The following is a 22,030-nucleotide window of genomic DNA, read 5'->3' as shown; positions in this document are numbered from 1 at the left end:
CTTGCCTGAGTGACATCCAGAGCTGGAAGGACAACCACCATCTAAAGCTCAACCCAGGCAAGACTGAAATGATATTCATCCCTGCTAATACCTCTCCCCACCTGGATCTCTCCATTTCCCTCGGGGATACCACACTCACGCCATCACCCAGTGCAAGGAACCTCGGCGTGGTGATGGACATCAGACTGTCCCTTTCCGAGAACATTGCGGTGGTGACCCGGTCATGCAGGTTCTTTCTATACAACATACGGAGAATCCGCCCCAACCCTAACCCAGCCCTAAGCAGGTGTGGGTGTGGTTAATACTGGGACGGGAGAACTCCTGGGAAAAATAAGTTGCAGCTGGAAGTGGTGTTGGTGGGCCAGTAGGGGGCGATCTTTCCTCTGGTTAAATGATCCCCAATGCCCCAGTGCAGTGATGAGGACACTGTGCTGTAGGAGACGCCATCTTTCTGATGAGACCTTAAACTGAGGTCCTGACTCTCTGTGGTCATTAAAGATCCCATGACACTCTTCACAAAGAGCAGGGGGTTCCCCAGTGTCCTGGCTAAACCCTGGCTCTTTCAGTCTGCCACCTAATCATCACCTAATTTAATTGGCAAAAACATTATTCTCTCCCTCCCCACCTCAGCTGGTGTGTGGTGAGCATTCTGGTGCAAAATGGCATTGGGGGATGGAACGGCAGCCATTTTGTGCCAGAATGCTGGGTGGGTGCAGCACATTGGTGGTGGTTGAGGTGAGTTCCCCCCTCATCACTGTAAAGCGCTTTGAATGTAATGAATGTAATGTAATGTAGTGTGTACGCAGATGGCCTGGGGTTATTGACACAGGTCCGCCCTCTCGAGACTTATTTACAGGAGATACTTCCTGTGGTGTTTCTTCTCTGTGTGTAATAATGATTTTCCCGCTTAACAAATAAATCAATCAAATCCAGGCTTTTATTGCCTCCTTCATGAAGAGAATTGAAGATGAAATATGTTTTTTAATACAGGAAAGCCAAGCAGTGCCTGCATTAATTTGGCAGAGCTGCGGGGGGGGGTTTGTTTATGTAATGATGAGGATTCCCGGGAGAGGGGTTAGCCTGTCAGGAATGCAACACACGTTCCTAAGTTCCCACATGGTTAACACAGGTCTTCGCCCTGAAGAACGCATGCTAGCGATCAGACATTACCTGGGACTACTAAACCCCCATTACCACCCTCCATCTCTCAGAGAAAGCACACACACACAGCGGGACACTGTTATATGTCTTTAATGGTGACTGGTGTGTGTGTATGAGTGTGTGTATGAGTGTGTGTGTGTATGTGTGTGTGTGTGTGTGAGTGTGTGTGTATGTGTGTGTGTATGAGTGTGTGAGTGTGTGAGTGTGTGAGTGTGTGAGTGTGTGTGTGTGTGTGTGTGTGTGTGTGTGTGTGTGAGTGTGTGTGTGTGTATGAGTGTGTGTGTGTGAGTGTGTGTGTGTGTGTGTGTATGTGTGTGTGTGTATGAGTGTGTGTGTATGTGTGTGTGTATGAGTGTGTGTGAGTGTGTAAGTGTGTTTGTGTGTGTGTGTGTATGAGTGTGTGTGTGTCTGAGTGTGTGTGTGTGTGTGTATGAGTGTGTGTGTATGTGTGTGTGTATGAGTGTGTGTGAGTGTGTAAGTGTGTTTGTGTGTGTGTGTGTATGAGTGTGTGTGTGTCTGAGTGTGTGTGTGTGTGTGTGTGTGTGTGTGTATTTGTGTGTGTGAGTGTGTGTGAGTGTGTAAGTGTGTGAGTGTGTGTGTGTGTGTGTGAGCCGCAGATTGTTGTTGTATTTAACCGTGCAGGTTGTAGCACAGTTAAATCATGTATTATATATACGTACATATGACCTATGGATATGGGTAATGGCTGTTGCAGGTATGACACCATCACGAACCAGTGGGAGACGGTGTGTGCCCTGCCGCGGGCCGTGCACTCTGCGGCCGCCAGCGTGTGCAGCGGGAAGGTGTTTGTGTTCGGGGGGGTCAACGACGCGGGGCGCTCCGCCGGGGTCCTCCAGTCATACATCCCACAATGCAACACCTGGAGCTTCATTGAGTCGCCCATGATCGGTACGTCCTCAGAGTCACGCACCCATACGTGATTCTCTCTCTCACACACACACGCTTCTGAGATTCTCTCTCTTACACCCACACACACTCACACACACACACCCACACACACACACACACACACATACACACACACACACACACACACACACACACACACACACTCACACACACACACACACACACACCCACACACACACACACACACACATACACACACACACACACCCACACACACACACACTCACACACACACACACTCACACACTCATACACACACACATACACACACACACACACACACACTCACACACTCACACACTCACACACTCACACACACACACCCACACACACACACACACACACACACACTCATACACACACACACATGCTCACACACACCCATTCATACACACATGCTGATGGAAATGTGCTGAGTGATGTGTGATATAAATTCATTCATTTAGCAGAAAGGTAATAATGAAATGTTTTAAATTATTTTAAAAATAATAACCACAGGTGCTGTGAAGCTATGCTGGGGACATACTGAAAATAAAATACTCAGCCTATATTTAAACATGATGCTAATTAGCGTGAGCTGCAGCAGTGTTGTGTGGCCCCAGGGCTGTGTGGCCCCAGGGCTGTGTGGCCCCAGGGCTGTGTGGCCCCAGGGCTGTGTGGCCCCAGGGTTGTGTGGCCCCAGGGTTGTGTGGCCCCAGGGCTGTGTGGCCCCAGGGCTGTGTGGCCCCAGGGCTGTGTGGCCCCAGGGCTGTGTGGCCTCAGCCGGCCCAAAGGCTCGGGGGGCTTCAGTCAGTTTAGTTTAGTTTAGTTCAGTCAGTCAGGGTGCCTGGGGTGGACATGCTCATTATGGCTTCCTGTGATTTAATTACGCAGCTTGAGTGGCCAACACAGCGCTATTCTGCCTGCTAACACAGCTGGGCTTATGCTCAAGCAATCAAGGCCAAGTACCTTCCTCCCCAACTGTGCCACAGCTCCAGCTGGGATTTGAACCGGCAGCTCCTCATTTACAAGCCTGGGTCCCCATTGTGCTGTACCCCAGAGCTCTTAGTCCAGGCTTAGAGCTGTTAGTCCAGGCTTTTGTGTAGTGGAGTATTTTGTAGAGGGGTTTAGTATTTTAGTGTTGCATTGTCTAGAGGGGTTTATTATTTTGTAGTGGGGTTTAGTAGTCAGTAGATGGGGTTGTTTTGTTGTAGGTTCAGTGTTGTCATGTGTAGTATTTTGTAGTGGGGTTAAGTGTGTGTGTGTGTGTGTGTGTGTGTGTGTGTGTGTGTGTTTGTGTGTGAGTGTGTGTGTATGTGTGTGAGTGTGTGTGTGTGTGTGTGTGTGTGTGATGGGTGTGTGTGTGTGTATGTGTATGTGTATGTGTATGTGTGTGAGTGTGTGTGTGTGTGTGTGTGTGTGTGTATGTGTATGTGTATGTGTATGCGTGTGTGTGTGTGTGTGTGTGTGTGTGTGTGTGTGTGTGTGTGTGTGTGTGAGAGTGTGTGTGTGAGATGCTGTCATGTTCAGAGTCTGAGGGTCATTCTCATTCTCACACACACAACAATGCTGGCTCTTCACTCAGAAATTATTGTATGTTTTCATTACGTCTCTGGCATCTAATCCTCAGTAACAGCAGGACAACGTCCCTGATTTACATCTGATTCTCTCAGATCCAGTGTTGTTAGTATTTCTGTCTGGACAAATGAAAATAAACGAGCTCAATTATTAATGTGTGGAATCAATGATGGAGCTTTACGTCTGTCTTTAGTACTGAGAGAAAACAGCTCCTCTCTCTTTGATTTCAAGACTTTTATTTTTTGTTTTGAGTCTTAAAGTAAGTGACTTTTTCCAAAACAAGCCGACTATTTCTTTCTTTTTTATGAACAGGCAGCATTAGTAATGAGACAGCAGTGTTCTGCTGTCAACATCAGGCTGATTTAATTATTCACTGAACTCATCATGCAGCGATCTTCACCATTAATATCAGGAGGAAAAGAACAATCAAACTCACATAATTTATGCCATTTATATGTATATGTGTACATATGCAGCATGTATGTTTACAGTAGTGTGCAAAGATGTGGGCACCCCTGATCAAAAAGCCTTTTATAATTAATATCTAAGTTAACAGAAGCGAACCTGACCTGTAAATGGTTCAATATTAAACAAAAAACATTTCTTCACATTTTTTATTTGAATTTTTTCCATTTAAAAAAAAAAAAAAAAAAAAGACCTGTGCAAAAGTTTGGGAACTCTGTCCTGCCTTTCAAGTCTCGCTTTTAGAATCTCTCTCCATTCTTCCTGGCTGAACACCTCTAGCTCAGAAATATTCTTCAGCCTCCTTTCTTAAAAACATACATTGAGAGAAAAATGTATTTGTTGTTTTGTCAATTTCCTGCTGAAGCCAAACACAGCAGCAGCAATGAGCACCTCTCATCGTGCCCATCAGGAGTCTGCGTGTGAGGGAAGCCCTGGGCCCCTTTCTGTTTATCTGAGGTTATGATGTGCCTCTCCTCTCTGCTGCAGATAATAAATACGCCCCCGCTGTCACTCTCAACGGCTTCATCTTCATCCTGGGCGGGGCCTACGCGCGCGCAACCACCATCTACGACCCCGAGAAGGGCAGCATCAAGGCAGGGCCCAACATGAACCACTCCCGCCAGTTCTGCAGGTACCACGCCCGGCGATAGCCTCCGCAGCCCCCACACTGTCACCGTTAGCAGCATTACCCACTTTAGCACCCCTGCTCACAGCTTTAGCACTTAGCTACTGTCACCGTTAGCAGCATTACCCACTTTAGCACCACTGCTCACAGCTTTAGCACTTAGCTACTGTCACACCGTTAGCAGCATTACCCACTTTAGCAACACTGCTCGCAGCTTTAGCACTTAGCTACTGTCACACCGTTAGCAGCATTACCCACTTTAGCAACACTGCTCGCAGCTTTAGCACTTAGCTACTGTCACACCGTTAGCAGCATTACCCACTTTAGCAACACTGCTCGCCGCTTTAGCACTTAGCTACTGTCACACCGTTAGCAGCATTACCCACTTTAGCACCACTGCCGCAGCTTTAGCACTTAGCTACTGTCACACCGTTAGCAGCATTACCCACTTTAGCAACACTGCTCGCAGCTTTAGCACTTAGCTACTGTCACACCGTTAGCAGTATTACCCACTTTAGCACCCCTGCTCACAGCTTTAGCACTTAGCTACTGTCACACCGTTAGCAGTATTACCCACTTTAGCACCACTGCTCGCCGCTTTAGCACTTAGCTACTGTCACACCGTTAGCAGCATTACCCACTTTAGCACCACAGCTCACAGCTTTAGCACTTAGCTACTGTCACACCGTTAGCAGTATTACCCACTTTAGCAACACTGCTCGCAGCTTTAGCACTTAGCTACTGCACCACCATTAGCAGCATTAGCAATGTTAGCTGCTGTAGCACCACCATTAGCAGCATTAGCACTATTAGCCACTGTAGCACCATCATTAGTAGCATCTGCAATATTCTGCTGTCGGAAAAGTACCACCCATGTTAGTCTGTACCACCACCGTTAGCCAACATATTACCAGTGTTGCCTAAACTTGCATATTTATGGTCGAAGCGCATAACAAGTGCGCGTTAAGGGCGGCCTGTAGCGTAGTGGTTAAGGTACATGACTGGGACCCGCAAGGTCGGTGGTTCTAATCCCAGTGTAGCTGCAATAAGATCCGCACAGCCGTTGGGCCCTTGAGCAAGGCCCTTAACCCTGCATTGCTCCAGGGGAGGATTGTCTCCTGCTTAGTCTAAGCAACTGTATGTCACCCTGGATAAGAGCGTCTGCCAAATGCCATTATGTAATAACATCATAACTGTTCGGAATGCTAAATGCTAACTTCTTGGGTGGGTGGTCACTGGGATCCAGCAGATTATAAACTACCTTTATGCCGATAATATGTGTGTGTGTGTGTGTGTATGTGTTAGAGGGAGTGTGTGTGTGTGTGTGCTGGCCCTGTCTCAGGCTGTGTGTCTGTGAGTGTGAGAGAGAGAGAGAGAAATGAGAGAGAGATTCAGTGCAGTCCATAAGTATTTGGATAGTGGCACAATTTTTGTCACTATCCCCTAGTCGTTGAGAAACCGAGTCATGACCTTCTTCCAAGCTAAACAAGCTGGATGAGCAGAAGCATTTCTGTATCCCTAACCCTAACCCTTTAACCCAAGCTTTAACTCTGTTTCTGGCCCCTGGTGTCAATTTAAATATATCATTTTTCAGGTGGATGAAAGACAATCTAAATAGCTGAGAAACAATATAAGTTTATATTTCAAAAAAAGTTTTAACATTTAAAAATGTCTGAAAATTCAAAAGGCTATGTGTGTAAATTGCCCCAGTGAAAAGGCCATCCAAAATCAATCACTAACAAAATTGTTTTATTCAGATGGACAGGAAAAACCTAAACCTAACCCTAACCCTTATCACCTCGAACCCTACCCCTCATTGACATTAATAGGAAATCATCTTTATGTAATAAGCACTGTGAATTTATTTTCAGTGGAAAAACAGCGACATGTCAAAAAAATGGAAAAAAGGAAATTATTTACTCAGATGGATAAAAAATAATATTGTTGTAACCCTCACCCTAACCACCACAGTGAAATACAATGAATACTATGAAACTGTAGTCTTATCTAAAATAAATTAACTTCATTTTTTTATTCAGATTGATAGGAATCTGAATTTCTGTAACCCTAGCCTAACCCTAACCACAGTGAATTTAATTAATATAAAAAAATTTTTTTTGATGAAAAGTGTTTTAGTGGATAGTAAAATACATAGTCTTTTGTCAAACAATTGAAAATTAAATGTAGTGTTTCATTATAAAAAATAAAAAAACAAAATTCTGCCCAGAGAGGCCGACGGGGATTCGAACCCAGGACCTCCTTGCTGTGAGGCGGCAGTGCTGCCCAATGCACCATCCATGCCGCCCCCGCAAACTACAGCCTTATGTAAAAATTTTAAGTCACATTTTTTTGTCAGATGGAAAGGAAACCAGCACTTATCCTAGCCTAACCCTTTAATTGAAAATAATTCATATTTATGTATTAACCACAGTGAAAATATTGCATTGGAGAAACTTATATCACTTATATTGGAGAAACAAAATATCAAAATACATTAGACAATAGTCTCATGTGAAGAAATTGGGGGGGCGGGGAAGCAAAAAAGGTTAAGTCCTTTTTTCAGTCAAGTCAGTATCAAATAATGTTTATATGACAACCACAGTCAAATGAATGACTGTGGTTGAATCTTTTTGAAGAAATTTATGATGAAAATGTTTCAGTGAAAAAGTCTCCAGCTGGCTCATGCTGTAAAGATGCTGATTCAGCAGAGGGAGGATTTGGGGCTGGGTGACTGAAGGCTGGTGGTTTGGTAGTTATGGACACAGGAGGATTTGGTGGTTTGGTAGTTATGGACACAGGAGGATTTGGTGGTTTGGTAGTTATGGACACAGGAGGATTTGGTGGTTTGGTTGTTATGGACACAGGAGGATTTGGTGGTTTGGTAGTTAAGGGGAGGATTTGGTGGTTTGGTAGTTATGGACACAGGAGGATTTGGTGGTTTGGTAGGTATGGACACAGGAGGATTTGGTGGTTTGGTAGTTAAGGGGAGGATTTGGTGGTTTGGTAGTTATGGACACAGGAGGATTTGGTGGTTTGGTAGTTATGGACACAGGAGGATTTGGTGGTTTGGTTGTTATGGACACAGGAGGATTTGGTGGTTTGGTAGTTAAGGGGAGGATTTGGTGGTTTGGTAGTTATGGACACAGGAGGATTTGGTGGTTTGGTAGGTATGGACACAGGAGGATTTGGTGGTTTGGTAGTTAAGGGGAGGATTTGGTGGTTTGGTAGTTATGGACACAGGAGGATTTGGTGGTTTGGTAGTTATGGACACAGGAGGATTTGGTGGTTTGGTTGTTATGGACACAGGAGGATTTGGTGGTTTGGTAGTTAAGGGGAGGATTTGGTGGTTTGGTAGTTATGGACACAGGAGGATTTGGTGGTTTGGTAGGTATGGACACAGGAGGATTTGGTGGTTTGGTAGTTAAGGGGAGGATTTGGTGGTTTGGTAGTTATGGACACAGGAGGATTTGGTGGTTTGGTAGTTATGGACACAGGAGGATTTGGTGGTTGTGTGATTCAGGACAGAGGAGGAGCATTGGCGAGACACTCATAAAACTGTGTGAGAGAAACCTCCCTCTCCCTCTCCCTCTCCCTCTCTCTCCCTCCCTCTCCCTCTCTCTCTCCCCCCCTCTCCCTCTCTCTCTCCCCCCTCTCTCTCTCTCTCTCTCTCCCTCTTCAGTGCGGTCATTCTGGATGGTAAGATCTACGCCACAGGTGGGGTGGTGAGCAGTGAGGGTCCGGCACTAGGCAACATGGAGACCTTTGACCCCGGCAGTAATGAGTGGACGCTGCTGCAGGGCATGCCCTGCCCGCTGTTCCGGCACGGCTGCGTGGCCATAAAGAAGTACATCCAGAGCGGCTGAGCCTCCTGCAGCCCAGCATGGCAGCTCCCCCCCCCCCCCCCCCGTCGCCCGGACCCCCCCCCCCCCGTCGCCCGCACCGCAGGCCGCTGTGTAACGGACTGTATCGTATCGCACAGCAGGCCGCTGTGTAACGGACTGTATCGTATCGCACAGCAGGCCGCTGTGTAACGGACTGTAACGTATCGCACCGCAGGCCGCTGTGTAACGGACTGTAACGTATCGCACCGCAGGCCGCTGTGTAACGGACTGTAACGTATCGCACAGCAGGCCGCTGTGTAACGGACTGTATCGTATCGCACAGCAGGCCGCTGTGTAACGGACTGTAACATATCGCACAGCAGGCCGCTGTGTAACGGACTGTAACGTATCGCACCGCAGGCCGCTGTGTAACGGACTGTAACGTATCGCACCGCAGGCCACTGTGTAACGGACTGTAACGGACTGTAACGTATCGCACAGCAGGCCGCTGTGTAACGGACTGTAACGTATCGCACAGCAGGCCGCTGTGTAACGGACTGTAACGTATCGCACCGCAGGCCGCTGTGTAACGGACTGTAACGTATCGCACCGCAGGCCGCTGTGTAACGGACTGTAACGTATCGCACCGCAGGCCGCTGCCACTAGGTGGCACTAGTCATAGAACTTGCTCACTGGTTTGTGACAGACATGGTCTTTTTCTCTCTTTCTCTCTCTCTTTCTCGCTCTCTCTCTCTCGTCTCCTGTTTTAACTGACAGCAGTTTGGTTTTTATTTTTCCTGTGTCATGTCTGTCACTGAGGAGTGTTGGCAATTAGATCACACCTCCATCTCGTTCCTCTCCTGTCCATCTGTGAAGTACAGATGAGCTGAAACCAGGAGGATGGTGGACAGCTCTATTTTGGGTTTTTGTTGATTTTTGTCTTTTTAAGTCACTGCCAGTTTTGAGTGGTTGGTTGAGCTGTCAGTGAGGTCCGTCACCCTGCGGACACGCTTTCCCCCACAGACCACACGGCAGTGTGCATGGGCCCCGCGTCCTGATAAGGACTGCACAAAATAAAATAAAATAAAACATGGGCCAGCTGACTGCACGGGAGGGGTTTTGGGACAGCATGGGGGGAGGGGGGGAGGAACCTCTGGACTCAGGCAAAAGTGGAGATGAATGGGGCATTCACACCCAACTAAAGCACAAGTTACCCCAAACTGTCTCCATATCAATTTGTTTTGTTCATTTTTAATTTTATTGTTAATTTCTTACAAACATCCAGGCCAAGAGGCTGGGGTGGAGGTCGGGTGTTTATGGAGGAGTGTTTCTGTAGAAATGTTTTTAGAAAATTAAATAGGTGGGCAGAATAATCCTAACGTCTGTAAATCTGTACCAAAAACAATTTTACAAATACTGTTAATAATAATAATACTTAACACAACACAACTGTCCCACGTGAAGCAGTTGAGGATTAAATAATGGGGCATGAATAAATAAATAAAGATTTGTTGAAGAAGCACATGGTGATGGAGAGTCATGAACAGACTATAATTCTGGGCGGTGTTTCTGTCTGTTTACGGTGTCACCGTGGGATACATCAGAACCGTCATATACACCAATATAGCATCACTGTTAGACCAGACTGTTCACGCAGCACTGCTTAGCTCTACGATTCGGGATTCCAACCAGAACTTATATATGTCACGAACATACGTCACCACCGGCATTCAGCTGTAGCTATGCTCCATGATTATGGGCTGTGGGCTTTCACCCAGACTCAGAGCCATGGCACTCCTGGGGAATCCAGGGAAGGATCTACATATCCAGCTCACTCAGGGAGTGATGTTCAGTTCACGCTTTTAAGATTATTGCAATTTGTTTCTATATTAAAATGTTCTAAAAACATAACGGAGCCTATTTAATGCATGGCATATTTTTGTTAAAATAGGTTGATGTTTGTCATTCACCCTCCTCATACGAATGACACGAATAATGCCACTGCATACCAGCCTGCACCCAGCCCCAAAGGTCAGGGGTCACGGTGCGGCCACATGGTTTTAGCACAAACGACCACAGGTACCGCAGAGACTGACCGCCAGCGTGCTGATGCCACTTCCAGGCACCATTACATTTCCTATTTGTAAATAATGTTACATTATTAATGTAATGTAATGTAAATAATGTATTAATCTCAGCTTAATCTGAATCTAAATGCCTGGCACCCCATGTAGATACTTACCCTTTTCCTGTTGACTTCGTAAGTTGGTCATTTTGCTTTCTCTTAATACACTACTAGATGTGGCCTGTTTGTGTAAATATGCATTGGAAATATTCATTTTTGCAGTCCTATTAATGTAATAGTCCGTTTCCATCAATAAAATTATTTATTCACTTCATGTATTTTTAAATTACTCTTTCAAATTCCTCTCTCAGACTATTTGCAATATTTAAATAATGATTCATCAGTTTCCATTAAGCAGGTTAATGTTTTGCACTCTAATGTTCACTCCCATGAACGGGAGCTAAGCTGTCACTCATACCTAACCCCGAAAAAAATAATGCTTTTCATCCAACATCCTCCACAGGGCTGTATTTGGCTGGATTTTCAGTTACCATGCACACGTGTTGCTGATGACTATTACTCAGTTGTGTAATAAATAATATGTTTTTTCATGGTTATATGTATATATGGTTGTACATATCGCCGTAAGTGTCTTTAATCTTGTCATCACTGATGTTCTCGATGTTCTTGGCCAGCCTGGGAACCGTTCTCTCAGAAGCGCTTTGGTATTAGCTTTGGCTAACAAAATAGTTATCTTGGCAAGTGGCATCGTAATTCAGTGGACTCAATCCATATAAAAACACATAAAACAGTCATGTGAAAAGGCCATTAATGTTTTCCATAGAGAAATTGTGCTTTGATCCGGAAATCTATATATGGCCAACGGTTTTGCTCTGGGTTACATCAGACTTCCAAGGCCTATTAACACAAAGCATAAGGGAAAAGGCTCAGAGCTGTTAGCGTTAGCCTGTCATACTTAGCGTACTGCAGGCTGAGCAAGGCCCAGCATTGATTAGATTAGAAGATAACTTTATTGTCATTACCTTCTAAGACACACCACACACAACAATATCACACACACAGCACTATCACACACACACCAATATCACACACACTGCACTATCACACACACAACAATATCACACACTGCAATATCACACACACACAGCACTCACACACAATATCACACACACTGCACTCACACACACTGCACTATCACACACACACACACACACACAATATCACACACACTGCAATATCACACACTGCAATATCACACACACTGCACTATCACACACACAACAATATCACACACTGCAATATCACACACACAGCACTCACACACAATATCACACACACTGCAATATCACACACACTGCACTATCACACACACACACACACTATCACACACACTGCAATATCACACACACTGCACTATCACACACTGCAATATCACACACACACAGCACTCACACACACACAATATCACACACACTGCACTATCACACACACAACAATATGTCACACTGCACTGTCTCACATTGCAATGTCACACTGCACTGTCTCACATTGCAATGTCACACTGCACTATCGTGGTTTCCCAAAGTGCTTCATCGGGAGGGAGAGAAATGTGAGGATTTGAGTGCACATTGTGCGCTGTGGCAGAGGAGAGTGAATCTGAGTTTATAAACGATCGGAGCAGGAGGTACAGATAAGATCCAGTGGTTTTACTCAACATTTCTCATGTGGCACATTTCAGAACGATTCACCAAATAAAAACTTTTAACAATTTGCACCTTTATTCAAGTATGTCACAGCAGGGTTTCAGGAAATTACAGTAAATGTTCAAATATAACTTACACTAAAGCAACACATTGAAACAGGAAAAAATAAGTTTTTTGATGAACTTGAAGGGGAAAAAAAACCTGGCAAGTCTACAATATAAATCAAAAACAAAATGAAGTAAAGCAAACGGGGAAAAAAAGAGTAAATGAAATCCACTATATTAATTTAAAAAGAAAAAAGAAAAGAATTAGGAGAAATGTTAGAGTTGTGAAGGAGAAAAGACTGAGCTGCATATTGGATGAAATTCCTCAGTCAGCGTGGGGTGGTTCACAGCACCAGAACAGCGGGGGGCGATGGGCATAGTGCATTAATCCCAGCTCTGTGTGCTCCAGAGTGAGATGATACGTTTCAGGTGCGGACAGACTCAGCTGCCCGACGGCTCCCGAATAAAAAAGGGGATTTGGGAATTGCGCCGAGGACGGAGCAGGCTTCCAGGGGCACGCCCACATCACACGCCGTCAATCTGAGGATCCTATCAGGATCCAACATCTAATGACACCTCAGGAAAACGGGCACTAATCCTCTACACCCCGTCTGTGTGCACACCGCTGACTGAGAAAGGAGGAAACAAGTGATAGAGGGAAGGGGGAAGAAGAGAAGAGTCAGAATGTTCTGGGACAGAGAACGTCTAATTTAGGGGACCCAACCGCCCCCCTCCTAATCTGTGACATCAGCAAATTGATTGACGGGTCTCACTCTGTGAAGAGGTCAGAATACATCAACACCTTAAATGTGAATGGTAAGGTAACAGATAAAGGAAAAAGACGCTTTATAGTCACATCACAAACTAACATCAGAGTACAGGTGGATTCTATGCGGTCTCAGGAGTTAAATCTACTTTCATCCTGTAACGCCATGGCGGGGTGGGGGTGGGGGTGGGGGTGTGGGGTGTTGTGTGACTTGGTTCAGTGGTCAGGGTCAGGGTCAGGGTCAGGGGGGTTAGGGTGACTCGGTTCAATGGTCAGGGTTAGGGGTTAGGGTCAGGGTCAGGGGTTAGGGGTTAGGGTCAGGGTCAGCACAGCGGGGTGTTTGTGTGATTGGGATCAGTGGTCAGGGTTAGGGGTTAGGGGTTAGGGTCAGGGTCAGGGTTAGGGGTTAGGGTCAGGGTCAGCACAGCGGGGTGTTTGTGTGATTGGGATCAGTGGTCAGGGTCAGGGTCAGGGGTTAGGGGTTAGGGTCAGGGTCAGCACAGCGGGGTGTTTGTGTGATTCGGATCAGTGGTCAGGGTTAGGGGTTAGGGGTTAGGGTCAGGGTCAGCACAGCGGGGTGTTTGTGTGATTCGGATCAGTGGTCAGGGTTAGGGGTTAGGGGTTAGGGGTTAGGGTCAGGGTTAGGGGTTAGGGGTTAGGGGTTAGGGGTCAGGGTCAGGGTCAGCACAGCGGGGTGTTTGTGTGATTGGGATCAGTGGTCAGGGTCAGGGTCAGGGTCAGGGGTTAGGGGTTAGGGGTTAGGGTCAGGGTCAGCACAGCGGGGTGTTTGTGTGATTCGGATCAGTGGTCAGGATCACAGCAGTATTTAAACACAGAACATTTACAGAGTTCCTCGCAAAATCTGCTGTTATAAAAACAAAAAAAAGCTTCACCTATATGTTGAGACCCCATCCAGTCACAGTCCTATTCCACTTGTATATCAAAAAACAAAATCAAAAATCAATGCGGAATAAATATAAAAGTTGAGATAATTAATGCAGCAGGAACCTGAGCCTGTAAACCCCATCTCCACAAACCTGCTACACATGATGCTACAAATCCCAAAACTAGAGTCACAATTTCCAATTCCTTTTTTCTTTTAAGTACAAAAAGACTTTTTAAAATGGATATTAGACTGTAAAAACATCATGTTTAATAATGTTAATAAATAATTAGAAAAGAAAATAACAACCAAGAAAGACTCGCCTGAGCAGGGCGGGAAACAGAAGGACATATAATGAGAATGGCGCCATCGTGACTATCGTGACTATCTTAACTATCGTGACATAAAGAGGGAGGGAACACCCAAACGTAAGACTTTGATCTGAAAAGCTGCAGACATACAGTAAATGACATTTCACTAGCAAAGAGCTGCTAAATTCTTCTTGGCTCAAATACAAAAAAACCCAAAAAAAAACAAACAAAAACAAACAAAAAGGGAATGACCCGTTGGATTTGACTGCAGGGCCAGAGTTGTACTGTGATTCCCTCGCAGGCCTCGGCCGGTGTGAGTGTGGGGGAGCTGAGGTAGCAGGGTTAGTCCAGTTCTGCCCCGCCCGTGCAGACGCGTGCGTTTGTGTTTCTTTGTAAAAAGCTTTGCTGAAATCCGCGCCAGAAACTTTTTGCCACAGTGCTCCAATCCGCGTTTGTGTAGAAAACATGGACTGACAAAAGGGAGCATAAAGTTCACATCTGGTCTGAGAACTTCGCCAGCAGTGTGTGCTAGCTTTCATTAACAAAAACGCAATTTGCTTCTTTTGTTTTTGGTGAATAAAAATATAACTTTACCCACATAAGTCCGGCAGTGCCTTGAACCAAAAAATAAAAACACAACTCTGCCTCGGACTGAAACGCGGCCAATCAGCTTTTAGAAACAATGAAAATACACCATCACTGAACACACTGAAGAGAAAAAAAACAACAAAAAATAACAAACAAAACAATCTGGGAACAATAGAATGCTTTTTGTTTTACATTTGACATTTTGCACTGCCTTGTTCTTCAAATATTTAAGAAATGCACATAACCATAGAAATAATGTCCAAAAATGAAGAAAAATCGATTCAGGTGTAAGTACACAATGAGAAAGTAACTTTACTCTATAATATGAACTCAATGTCTGTGTGTAAGCATGTATTTATGAATTTGAGCAGTTTTTTCCCAATGAAATCTAATTTGAGGACAGCTCAGATTTACAGCAAGACGGAAGTTGGCACAGAAACACAGCAGCCAGGAGTGGAAGAGTGGCAGGGCTTCCCCATGCGGACGGGGTTCTGCTCCAGGGAGCGGTTCTGCTCCAGGGAGCAGCTCAGCTCCAGCCCAGCCCAGCCCTCATCAAGGTTTCCACACCCTAATTGGTTAATTAGTGGAAAGGGTGTGGCAGGACTGGGCGCTGTTCGGATGGGATGGGACGCCCTGGCCTCTGGTACCCTCCAGTTAAAGGGCCGGGCGGGGTGTGACTGCCAGGGGGCCCCAAGCACCCCGATACCCCAGGGAGAGACCCCCCCAGGGAGAGACCCCCCAGGGAGAGACCCCCCAGGGAGAGACCCCCCCAGGGAGAGACCCCCCAGGGAGAGACCCCCCAGGGAGAGACCCCCCCAGGGAGAGACCCCCCCAGGGAGAGAACCCCCAGGGAGAGACCCCCCAGGGAGAGACCCCCCAGTCGGAGGTCACAGTAAGGCACAGGCCACACAGCACAGCTCCAGATACCGGCGGGTTTGAGAAACTAGAGCGCGCAGCTTACGCTGCACTGAAAACAAAATATAATCAAACAATAAAACTAAATCACACCGTGAAAACTGAGACTGCAGGTACTAAACAAGTCACCGTTATTTTCCTTGAGGTTCTGAGAAGTCAAAGGTCAGGATCCAGCTCATATTTGGTTTGCATCATATCGCTGGCAGTTGTTTTATGCTTTTCTAAGAATTGTTTTGAGATTCAAATCTCGTTTTAGAAGCAGAAAAAAACCAAAGAGCACCAGTACTATCAGAGAGAACCTTTTCATCAAGAAACAAAAGTCAAAATTTAGCTTTTGACAAATCCTTCACAATGATTATATTTTGGCAAAAGGAGTCTGGAGCCCTTGAGTGAGTTACAGACTGCTTCAGCGTTAGCTTGGACTACGCTGACATTATAGCGCCCCTCCCTCTGCGCTCACACTGCTGTGTAACACTGTGTGTGTGTGTGTGCGAGAAATCGTGTGTGTGCCTGTGTGTGTACGCACCTGTGTGGGACCAAAAGATTTTCAAATTTCAGAAGGAAACCAAGAGCAGCAGATGGATATGTGTTAGCACCAGGAACAGCATTAGCATGTGTATTTCAATGACAAAAAAATAAACCTAGCATTAGTATTGTGTTTGGTTCTGTAGACTAGTTCTGTCCAGGTACCTGAGAAAATAGCACCAAAATTCACCATTTAAAGTCTGGTTGTTTTTCTCCTTTTCAGTAAGAGCCAAGGCTTCACGCCTGGCCTGGGGGCAGGGGGAGGGGGGGTGTGGGGGGGTATGGCTGGCAGGACTAAGCTCCCGTCTAAACTGAGAGTCTGTTTCAGGGGCAACTTGATTGGCTCATGTCTCCTCACAGGAATGTATCCAAACGCCGCACTGTGCGCTCCATTTCCTGAAAGACGAGAGAAATAGAGTTACCTACACTACTGAGGACCAAAACATCAATACCACACGACAGAGGACCAAAACCTGCCTCAATACCACACTACTGAGGACAAAAACATCAATACCACACGACAGAGGACCAAAACCTGCCTCAATACCACACTACTGAGGACAAAAACATCAATACCACACGACAGAGGACCAAAACCTGCCTCAATACCACACTACTGAGGACAAAAACATCAATACCACACGACAGAGGACCAAAACCTGCCTCAATACCACACTACTGAGGACAAAAACATCAATACCACACGACAGAGGACCAAAACCTGCCTCAATACTACACCACTGAGGACCAAAACATCAATACCACACGACAGAGGACCAAAACCTGCCTCAATACCACACCACTGAGGACAAAAACATCAATACCACACGACAGAGGACCAAAACCTGCCTCAATACTACACTACTGAGGACCAAAACATCAATACCACACGACAGAGGACCAAAACCTGCCTCAATACCACACTACTGAGGACCAAAACATCAATACCACACGACAGAGGACCAAAACCTGCCTCAATACTACACTACTGAGGACAAAAACATCAATACCACACGACAGAGGACCAAAACCTGCCTCAATACCACACTACTGAGGACCAAAACATCAATACCACACGACAGAGGACCAAAACCTGCCTCAATACCACACTACTGAGGACCAAAACATCAATACCACACGACAGAGGACCAAAACCTGCCTCAATACTACACCACTGAGGACCAAAACATCAATACCACACGACAGAAGACCAAAACCTGCCTCAATACTACACTACTGAGGACAAAAACATCAATACCACACGACAGAGGACCAAAACCTGCCTCAATACCACACTACTGAGGACAAAAACATCAATACCACACGACAGAGGACCAAAACCTGCCTCAATACCACACTACTGAGGACAAAAACATCAATACCACATGACAGAGGACCAAAACCTGCCTCAATACTACACCACTGAGGACCAAAACATCAATACCACACGACAGAGGACCAAAACCTGCCTCAATACCACACCACTGAGGACCAAAACATCAATACCACACGACAGAGGACCAAAACCTGCCTCAATACCACACTACTGAGGACAAAAACATCAATACCACACGACAGAGGACCAAAACCTGCCTCAATACTACACCACTGAGGACCAAAACATCAATACCACACGACAGAGGACCAAAACCTGCCTCAATACCACACCACTGAGGACCAAAACATCAATACCACACGACAGAGGACCAAAACCTGCCTCAATACTACACCACTGAGGACCAAAACATCAATACCACACGACAGAGGACCAAAACCTGCCTCAATACCACACTACTGAGGACCAAAACATCAATACCACACGACAGAGGACCAAAACCTGCCTCAATACTACACCACTGAGGACCAAAACATCAATACCACACGACAGAAGACCAAAACCTGCCTCAATACTACACTACTGAGGACAAAAACATCAATACCACACGACAGAGGACCAAAACCTGCCTCAATACCACACTACTGAGGACAAAAACATCAATACCACACGACAGAGGACCAAAACCTGCCTCAATACCACACTACTGAGGACCAAAACATCAATACCACACGACAGAGGACCAAAACCTGCCTCAATACCACACTACTGAGGACCAAAACATCAATACCACACGACAGAGGACCAAAACCTGCCTCAATACCACACCACTGAGGACCAAAACATCAATACCACACGACAGAGGACCAAAACCTGCCTCAATACTACACCACTGAGGACCAAAACATCAATACCACACGACAGAGGACCAAAACCTGCCTCAATACTACACCACTGAGGACCAAAACATCAATACCACACGACAGAGGACCAAAACCTGCCTCAATACCACACTACTGAGGACCAAAACATCAATACCACACGACAGAGGACCAAAACCTGCCTCAATACTACACCACTGAGGACCAAAACATCAATACCACACGACAGAGGACCAAAACCTGCCTCAATACTACACCACTGAGGACCAAAACATCAATACCACACGACAGAGGACCAAAACCTGCCTCAATACCACACCACTGAGGACCAAAACATCAATACCACACGACAGAGGACCAAAACCTGCCTCAATACTACACCACTGAGGACCAAAACATCAATACCACACGACAGAGGACCAAAACCTGCCTCAATACTACACCACTGAGGACCAAAACATCAATACCACACGACAGAGGACCAAAACCTGCCTCAATACCACACTACTGAGGACCAAAACATCAATACCACACGACAGAGGACCAAAACCTGCCTCAATACCACACTACTGAGGACCAAAACATCAATACCACACGACAGAGGACCAAAACCTGCCTCAATACCACACTACTGAGGACCAAAACATCAATACCACACGACAGAGGACCAAAACCTGCCTCAATACCACACTACTGAGGACAAAAACATCAATACCACACGACAGAGGACCAAAACCTGCCTCAATACTACACCACTGAGGACCAAAACATCAATACCACACGACAGAAGACCAAAACCTGCCTCAATACTACACTACTGAGGACAAAAACATCAATACCACACGACAGAGGACCAAAACCTGCCTCAATACCACACTACTGAGGACAAAAACATCAATACCACACGACAGAGGACCAAAACCTGCCTCAATACCACACTACTGAGGACAAAAACATCAATACCACATGACAGAGGACCAAAACCTGCCTCAATACTACACCACTGAGGACCAAAACATCAATACCACACGACAGAGGACCAAAACCTGCCTCAATACCACACCACTGAGGACCAAAACATCAATACCACACGACAGAGGACCAAAACCTGCCTCAATACCACACTACTGAGGACAAAAACATCAATACCACACGACAGAGGACCAAAACCTGCCTCAATACTACACCACTGAGGACCAAAACATCAATACCACACGACAGAGGACCAAAACCTGCCTCAATACCACACCACTGAGGACCAAAACATCAATACCACACGACAGAGGACCAAAACCTGCCTCAATACTACACCACTGAGGACCAAAACATCAATACCACACGACAGAGGACCAAAACCTGCCTCAATACCACACTACTGAGGACCAAAACATCAATACCACACGACAGAGGACCAAAACCTGCCTCAATACTACACCACTGAGGACCAAAACATCAATACCACACGACAGAAGACCAAAACCTGCCTCAATACTACACTACTGAGGACAAAAACATCAATACCACACGACAGAGGACCAAAACCTGCCTCAATACCACACTACTGAGGACAAAAACATCAATACCACACGACAGAGGACCAAAACCTGCCTCAATACCACACTACTGAGGACCAAAACATCAATACCACACGACAGAGGACCAAAACCTGCCTCAATACCACACTACTGAGGACCAAAACATCAATACCACACGACAGAGGACCAAAACCTGCCTCAATACCACACCACTGAGGACCAAAACATCAATACCACACGACAGAGGACCAAAACCTGCCTCAATACTACACCACTGAGGACCAAAACATCAATACCACACGACAGAGGACCAAAACCTGCCTCAATACTACACCACTGAGGACCAAAACATCAATACCACACGACAGAGGACCAAAACCTGCTACCACACGACAGAGGACCAAAACCTGCCTCAATACTACACCACTGAGGACCAAAACATCAATACCACACGACAGAGGACCAAAACCTGCCTCAATACTACACCACTGAGGACCAAAACATCAATACCACACGACAAAGGACCAAAACCTGCCTCAATACCACACCACTGAGGACCAAAACATCAATACCACACGACAGAGGACCAAAACCTGCCTCAATACTACACCACTGAGGACCAAAACATCAATACCACACGACAGAGGACCAAAACCTGCCTCAATCCTACACCACTGAGGACCAAAACATCAATACCACACGACAGAGGACCAAAACCTGCCCCAATACCACACTACTGAGGACCAAAACATCAATACCACACGACAGAGGACCAAAACCTGCCTCAATACCACACTACTGAGGACCAAAACATCAATACCACACGACAGAGGACCAAAACCTGCCTCAATACCACACTACTGAGGACCAAAACATCAATACCACACGACAGAGGACCAAAACCTGCCTCAATACCACACTACTGAGGACAAAAACATCAATACCACACGACAGAGGACCAAAACCTGCCTCAATACCACACTACTGAGGACAAAAACATCAATACCACACGACAGAAGACCAAAACCTGCCTCAATACTACACCACTGAGGACCAAAACATCAATACCACACGACAGAGGACCAAAACCTGCCTCAATACCACACTACTGAGGACCAAAACATCAATACCACACGACAGAGGACCAAAACCTGCCTCAATACCACACTACTGAGGACCAAAACATCAATACCACACGACAGAGGACCAAAACCTGCCTCAATACCACACCACTGAGGACCAAAACATCAATACCACACGACAGAGGACCAAAACCTGCCTCAATACCACACCACTGAGGACCAAAACATCAATACCACACGACAGAGGACCAAAACCTGCCCCAATACCACACTACTGAGGACCAAAACATCAATACCACACGACAGAGGACCAAAACCTGCCTCAATACCACACTACTGAGGACCAAAACATCAATACCACACGACAGAGGACCAAAACCTGCCTCAATACCACACTACTGAGGACCAAAACATCAATACCACACGACAGAGGACCAAAACCTGCCTCAATACCACACTACTGAGGACAAAAACATCAATACCACACGACAGAGGACCAAAACCTGCCTCAATACCACACTACTGAGGACAAAGACATCAATACCACACGACAGAAGACCAAAACCTGCCTCAATACCACACCACTGAGGACCAAAACATCAATACCACACGACAGAGGACCAAAACCTGCCCCAATACCACACTACTGAGGACCAAAACATCAATACCACACGACAGAGGACCAAAACCTGCCTCAATACCACACTACTGAGGACAAAAACATCACTACCACACTCCAGAGGACCAAAACATCAATACCACACTCCAGAGGACCAAAACATCACTACCACACTCCAGAGGACCAAAACATCAAAC

At 46.0% G+C, this 22,030-nt stretch overlaps 2 protein-coding genes across 2 annotated transcripts in view; one reads left to right on the top strand and one right to left on the bottom strand.

Annotated features, from left to right (window-relative positions):
• Positions 1-8,628, top strand: part of LOC133128152 (kelch-like protein 29) — a 138,452-nt gene extending 129,824 nt beyond the window's left edge. The window contains exons 11-13 of the mRNA XM_061241471.1: positions 1,877-2,070; positions 4,600-4,744; positions 8,418-8,628. Coding sequence (XP_061097455.1) covers positions 1,877-2,070; positions 4,600-4,744; positions 8,418-8,601 — 523 coding nt within the window. The 3' untranslated portion in view covers positions 8,602-8,628. The remainder of the gene's footprint in view (positions 1-1,876; positions 2,071-4,599; positions 4,745-8,417) is intronic.
• A 7,197-nt stretch (positions 8,629-15,825) lies between these two features.
• atad2b (ATPase family AAA domain containing 2B) overlaps positions 15,826-22,030 on the bottom strand; it is a 51,468-nt gene continuing 45,263 nt past the window's right edge. The window contains exon 28 of the mRNA XM_061242874.1: positions 15,826-16,776. Coding sequence (XP_061098858.1) covers positions 16,735-16,776 — 42 coding nt within the window. The 3' untranslated portion in view covers positions 15,826-16,734. The remainder of the gene's footprint in view (positions 16,777-22,030) is intronic.

This window comes from Conger conger, chromosome 5 (assembly GCF_963514075.1).
Source record: "Conger conger chromosome 5, fConCon1.1, whole genome shotgun sequence".
Taxonomy (NCBI): domain Eukaryota; kingdom Metazoa; phylum Chordata; class Actinopteri; order Anguilliformes; family Congridae; genus Conger; species Conger conger.
The sequence above is the reverse complement of the archived record's forward strand: the minus strand, read 5'-3'. Positions and strand labels throughout refer to the sequence as shown.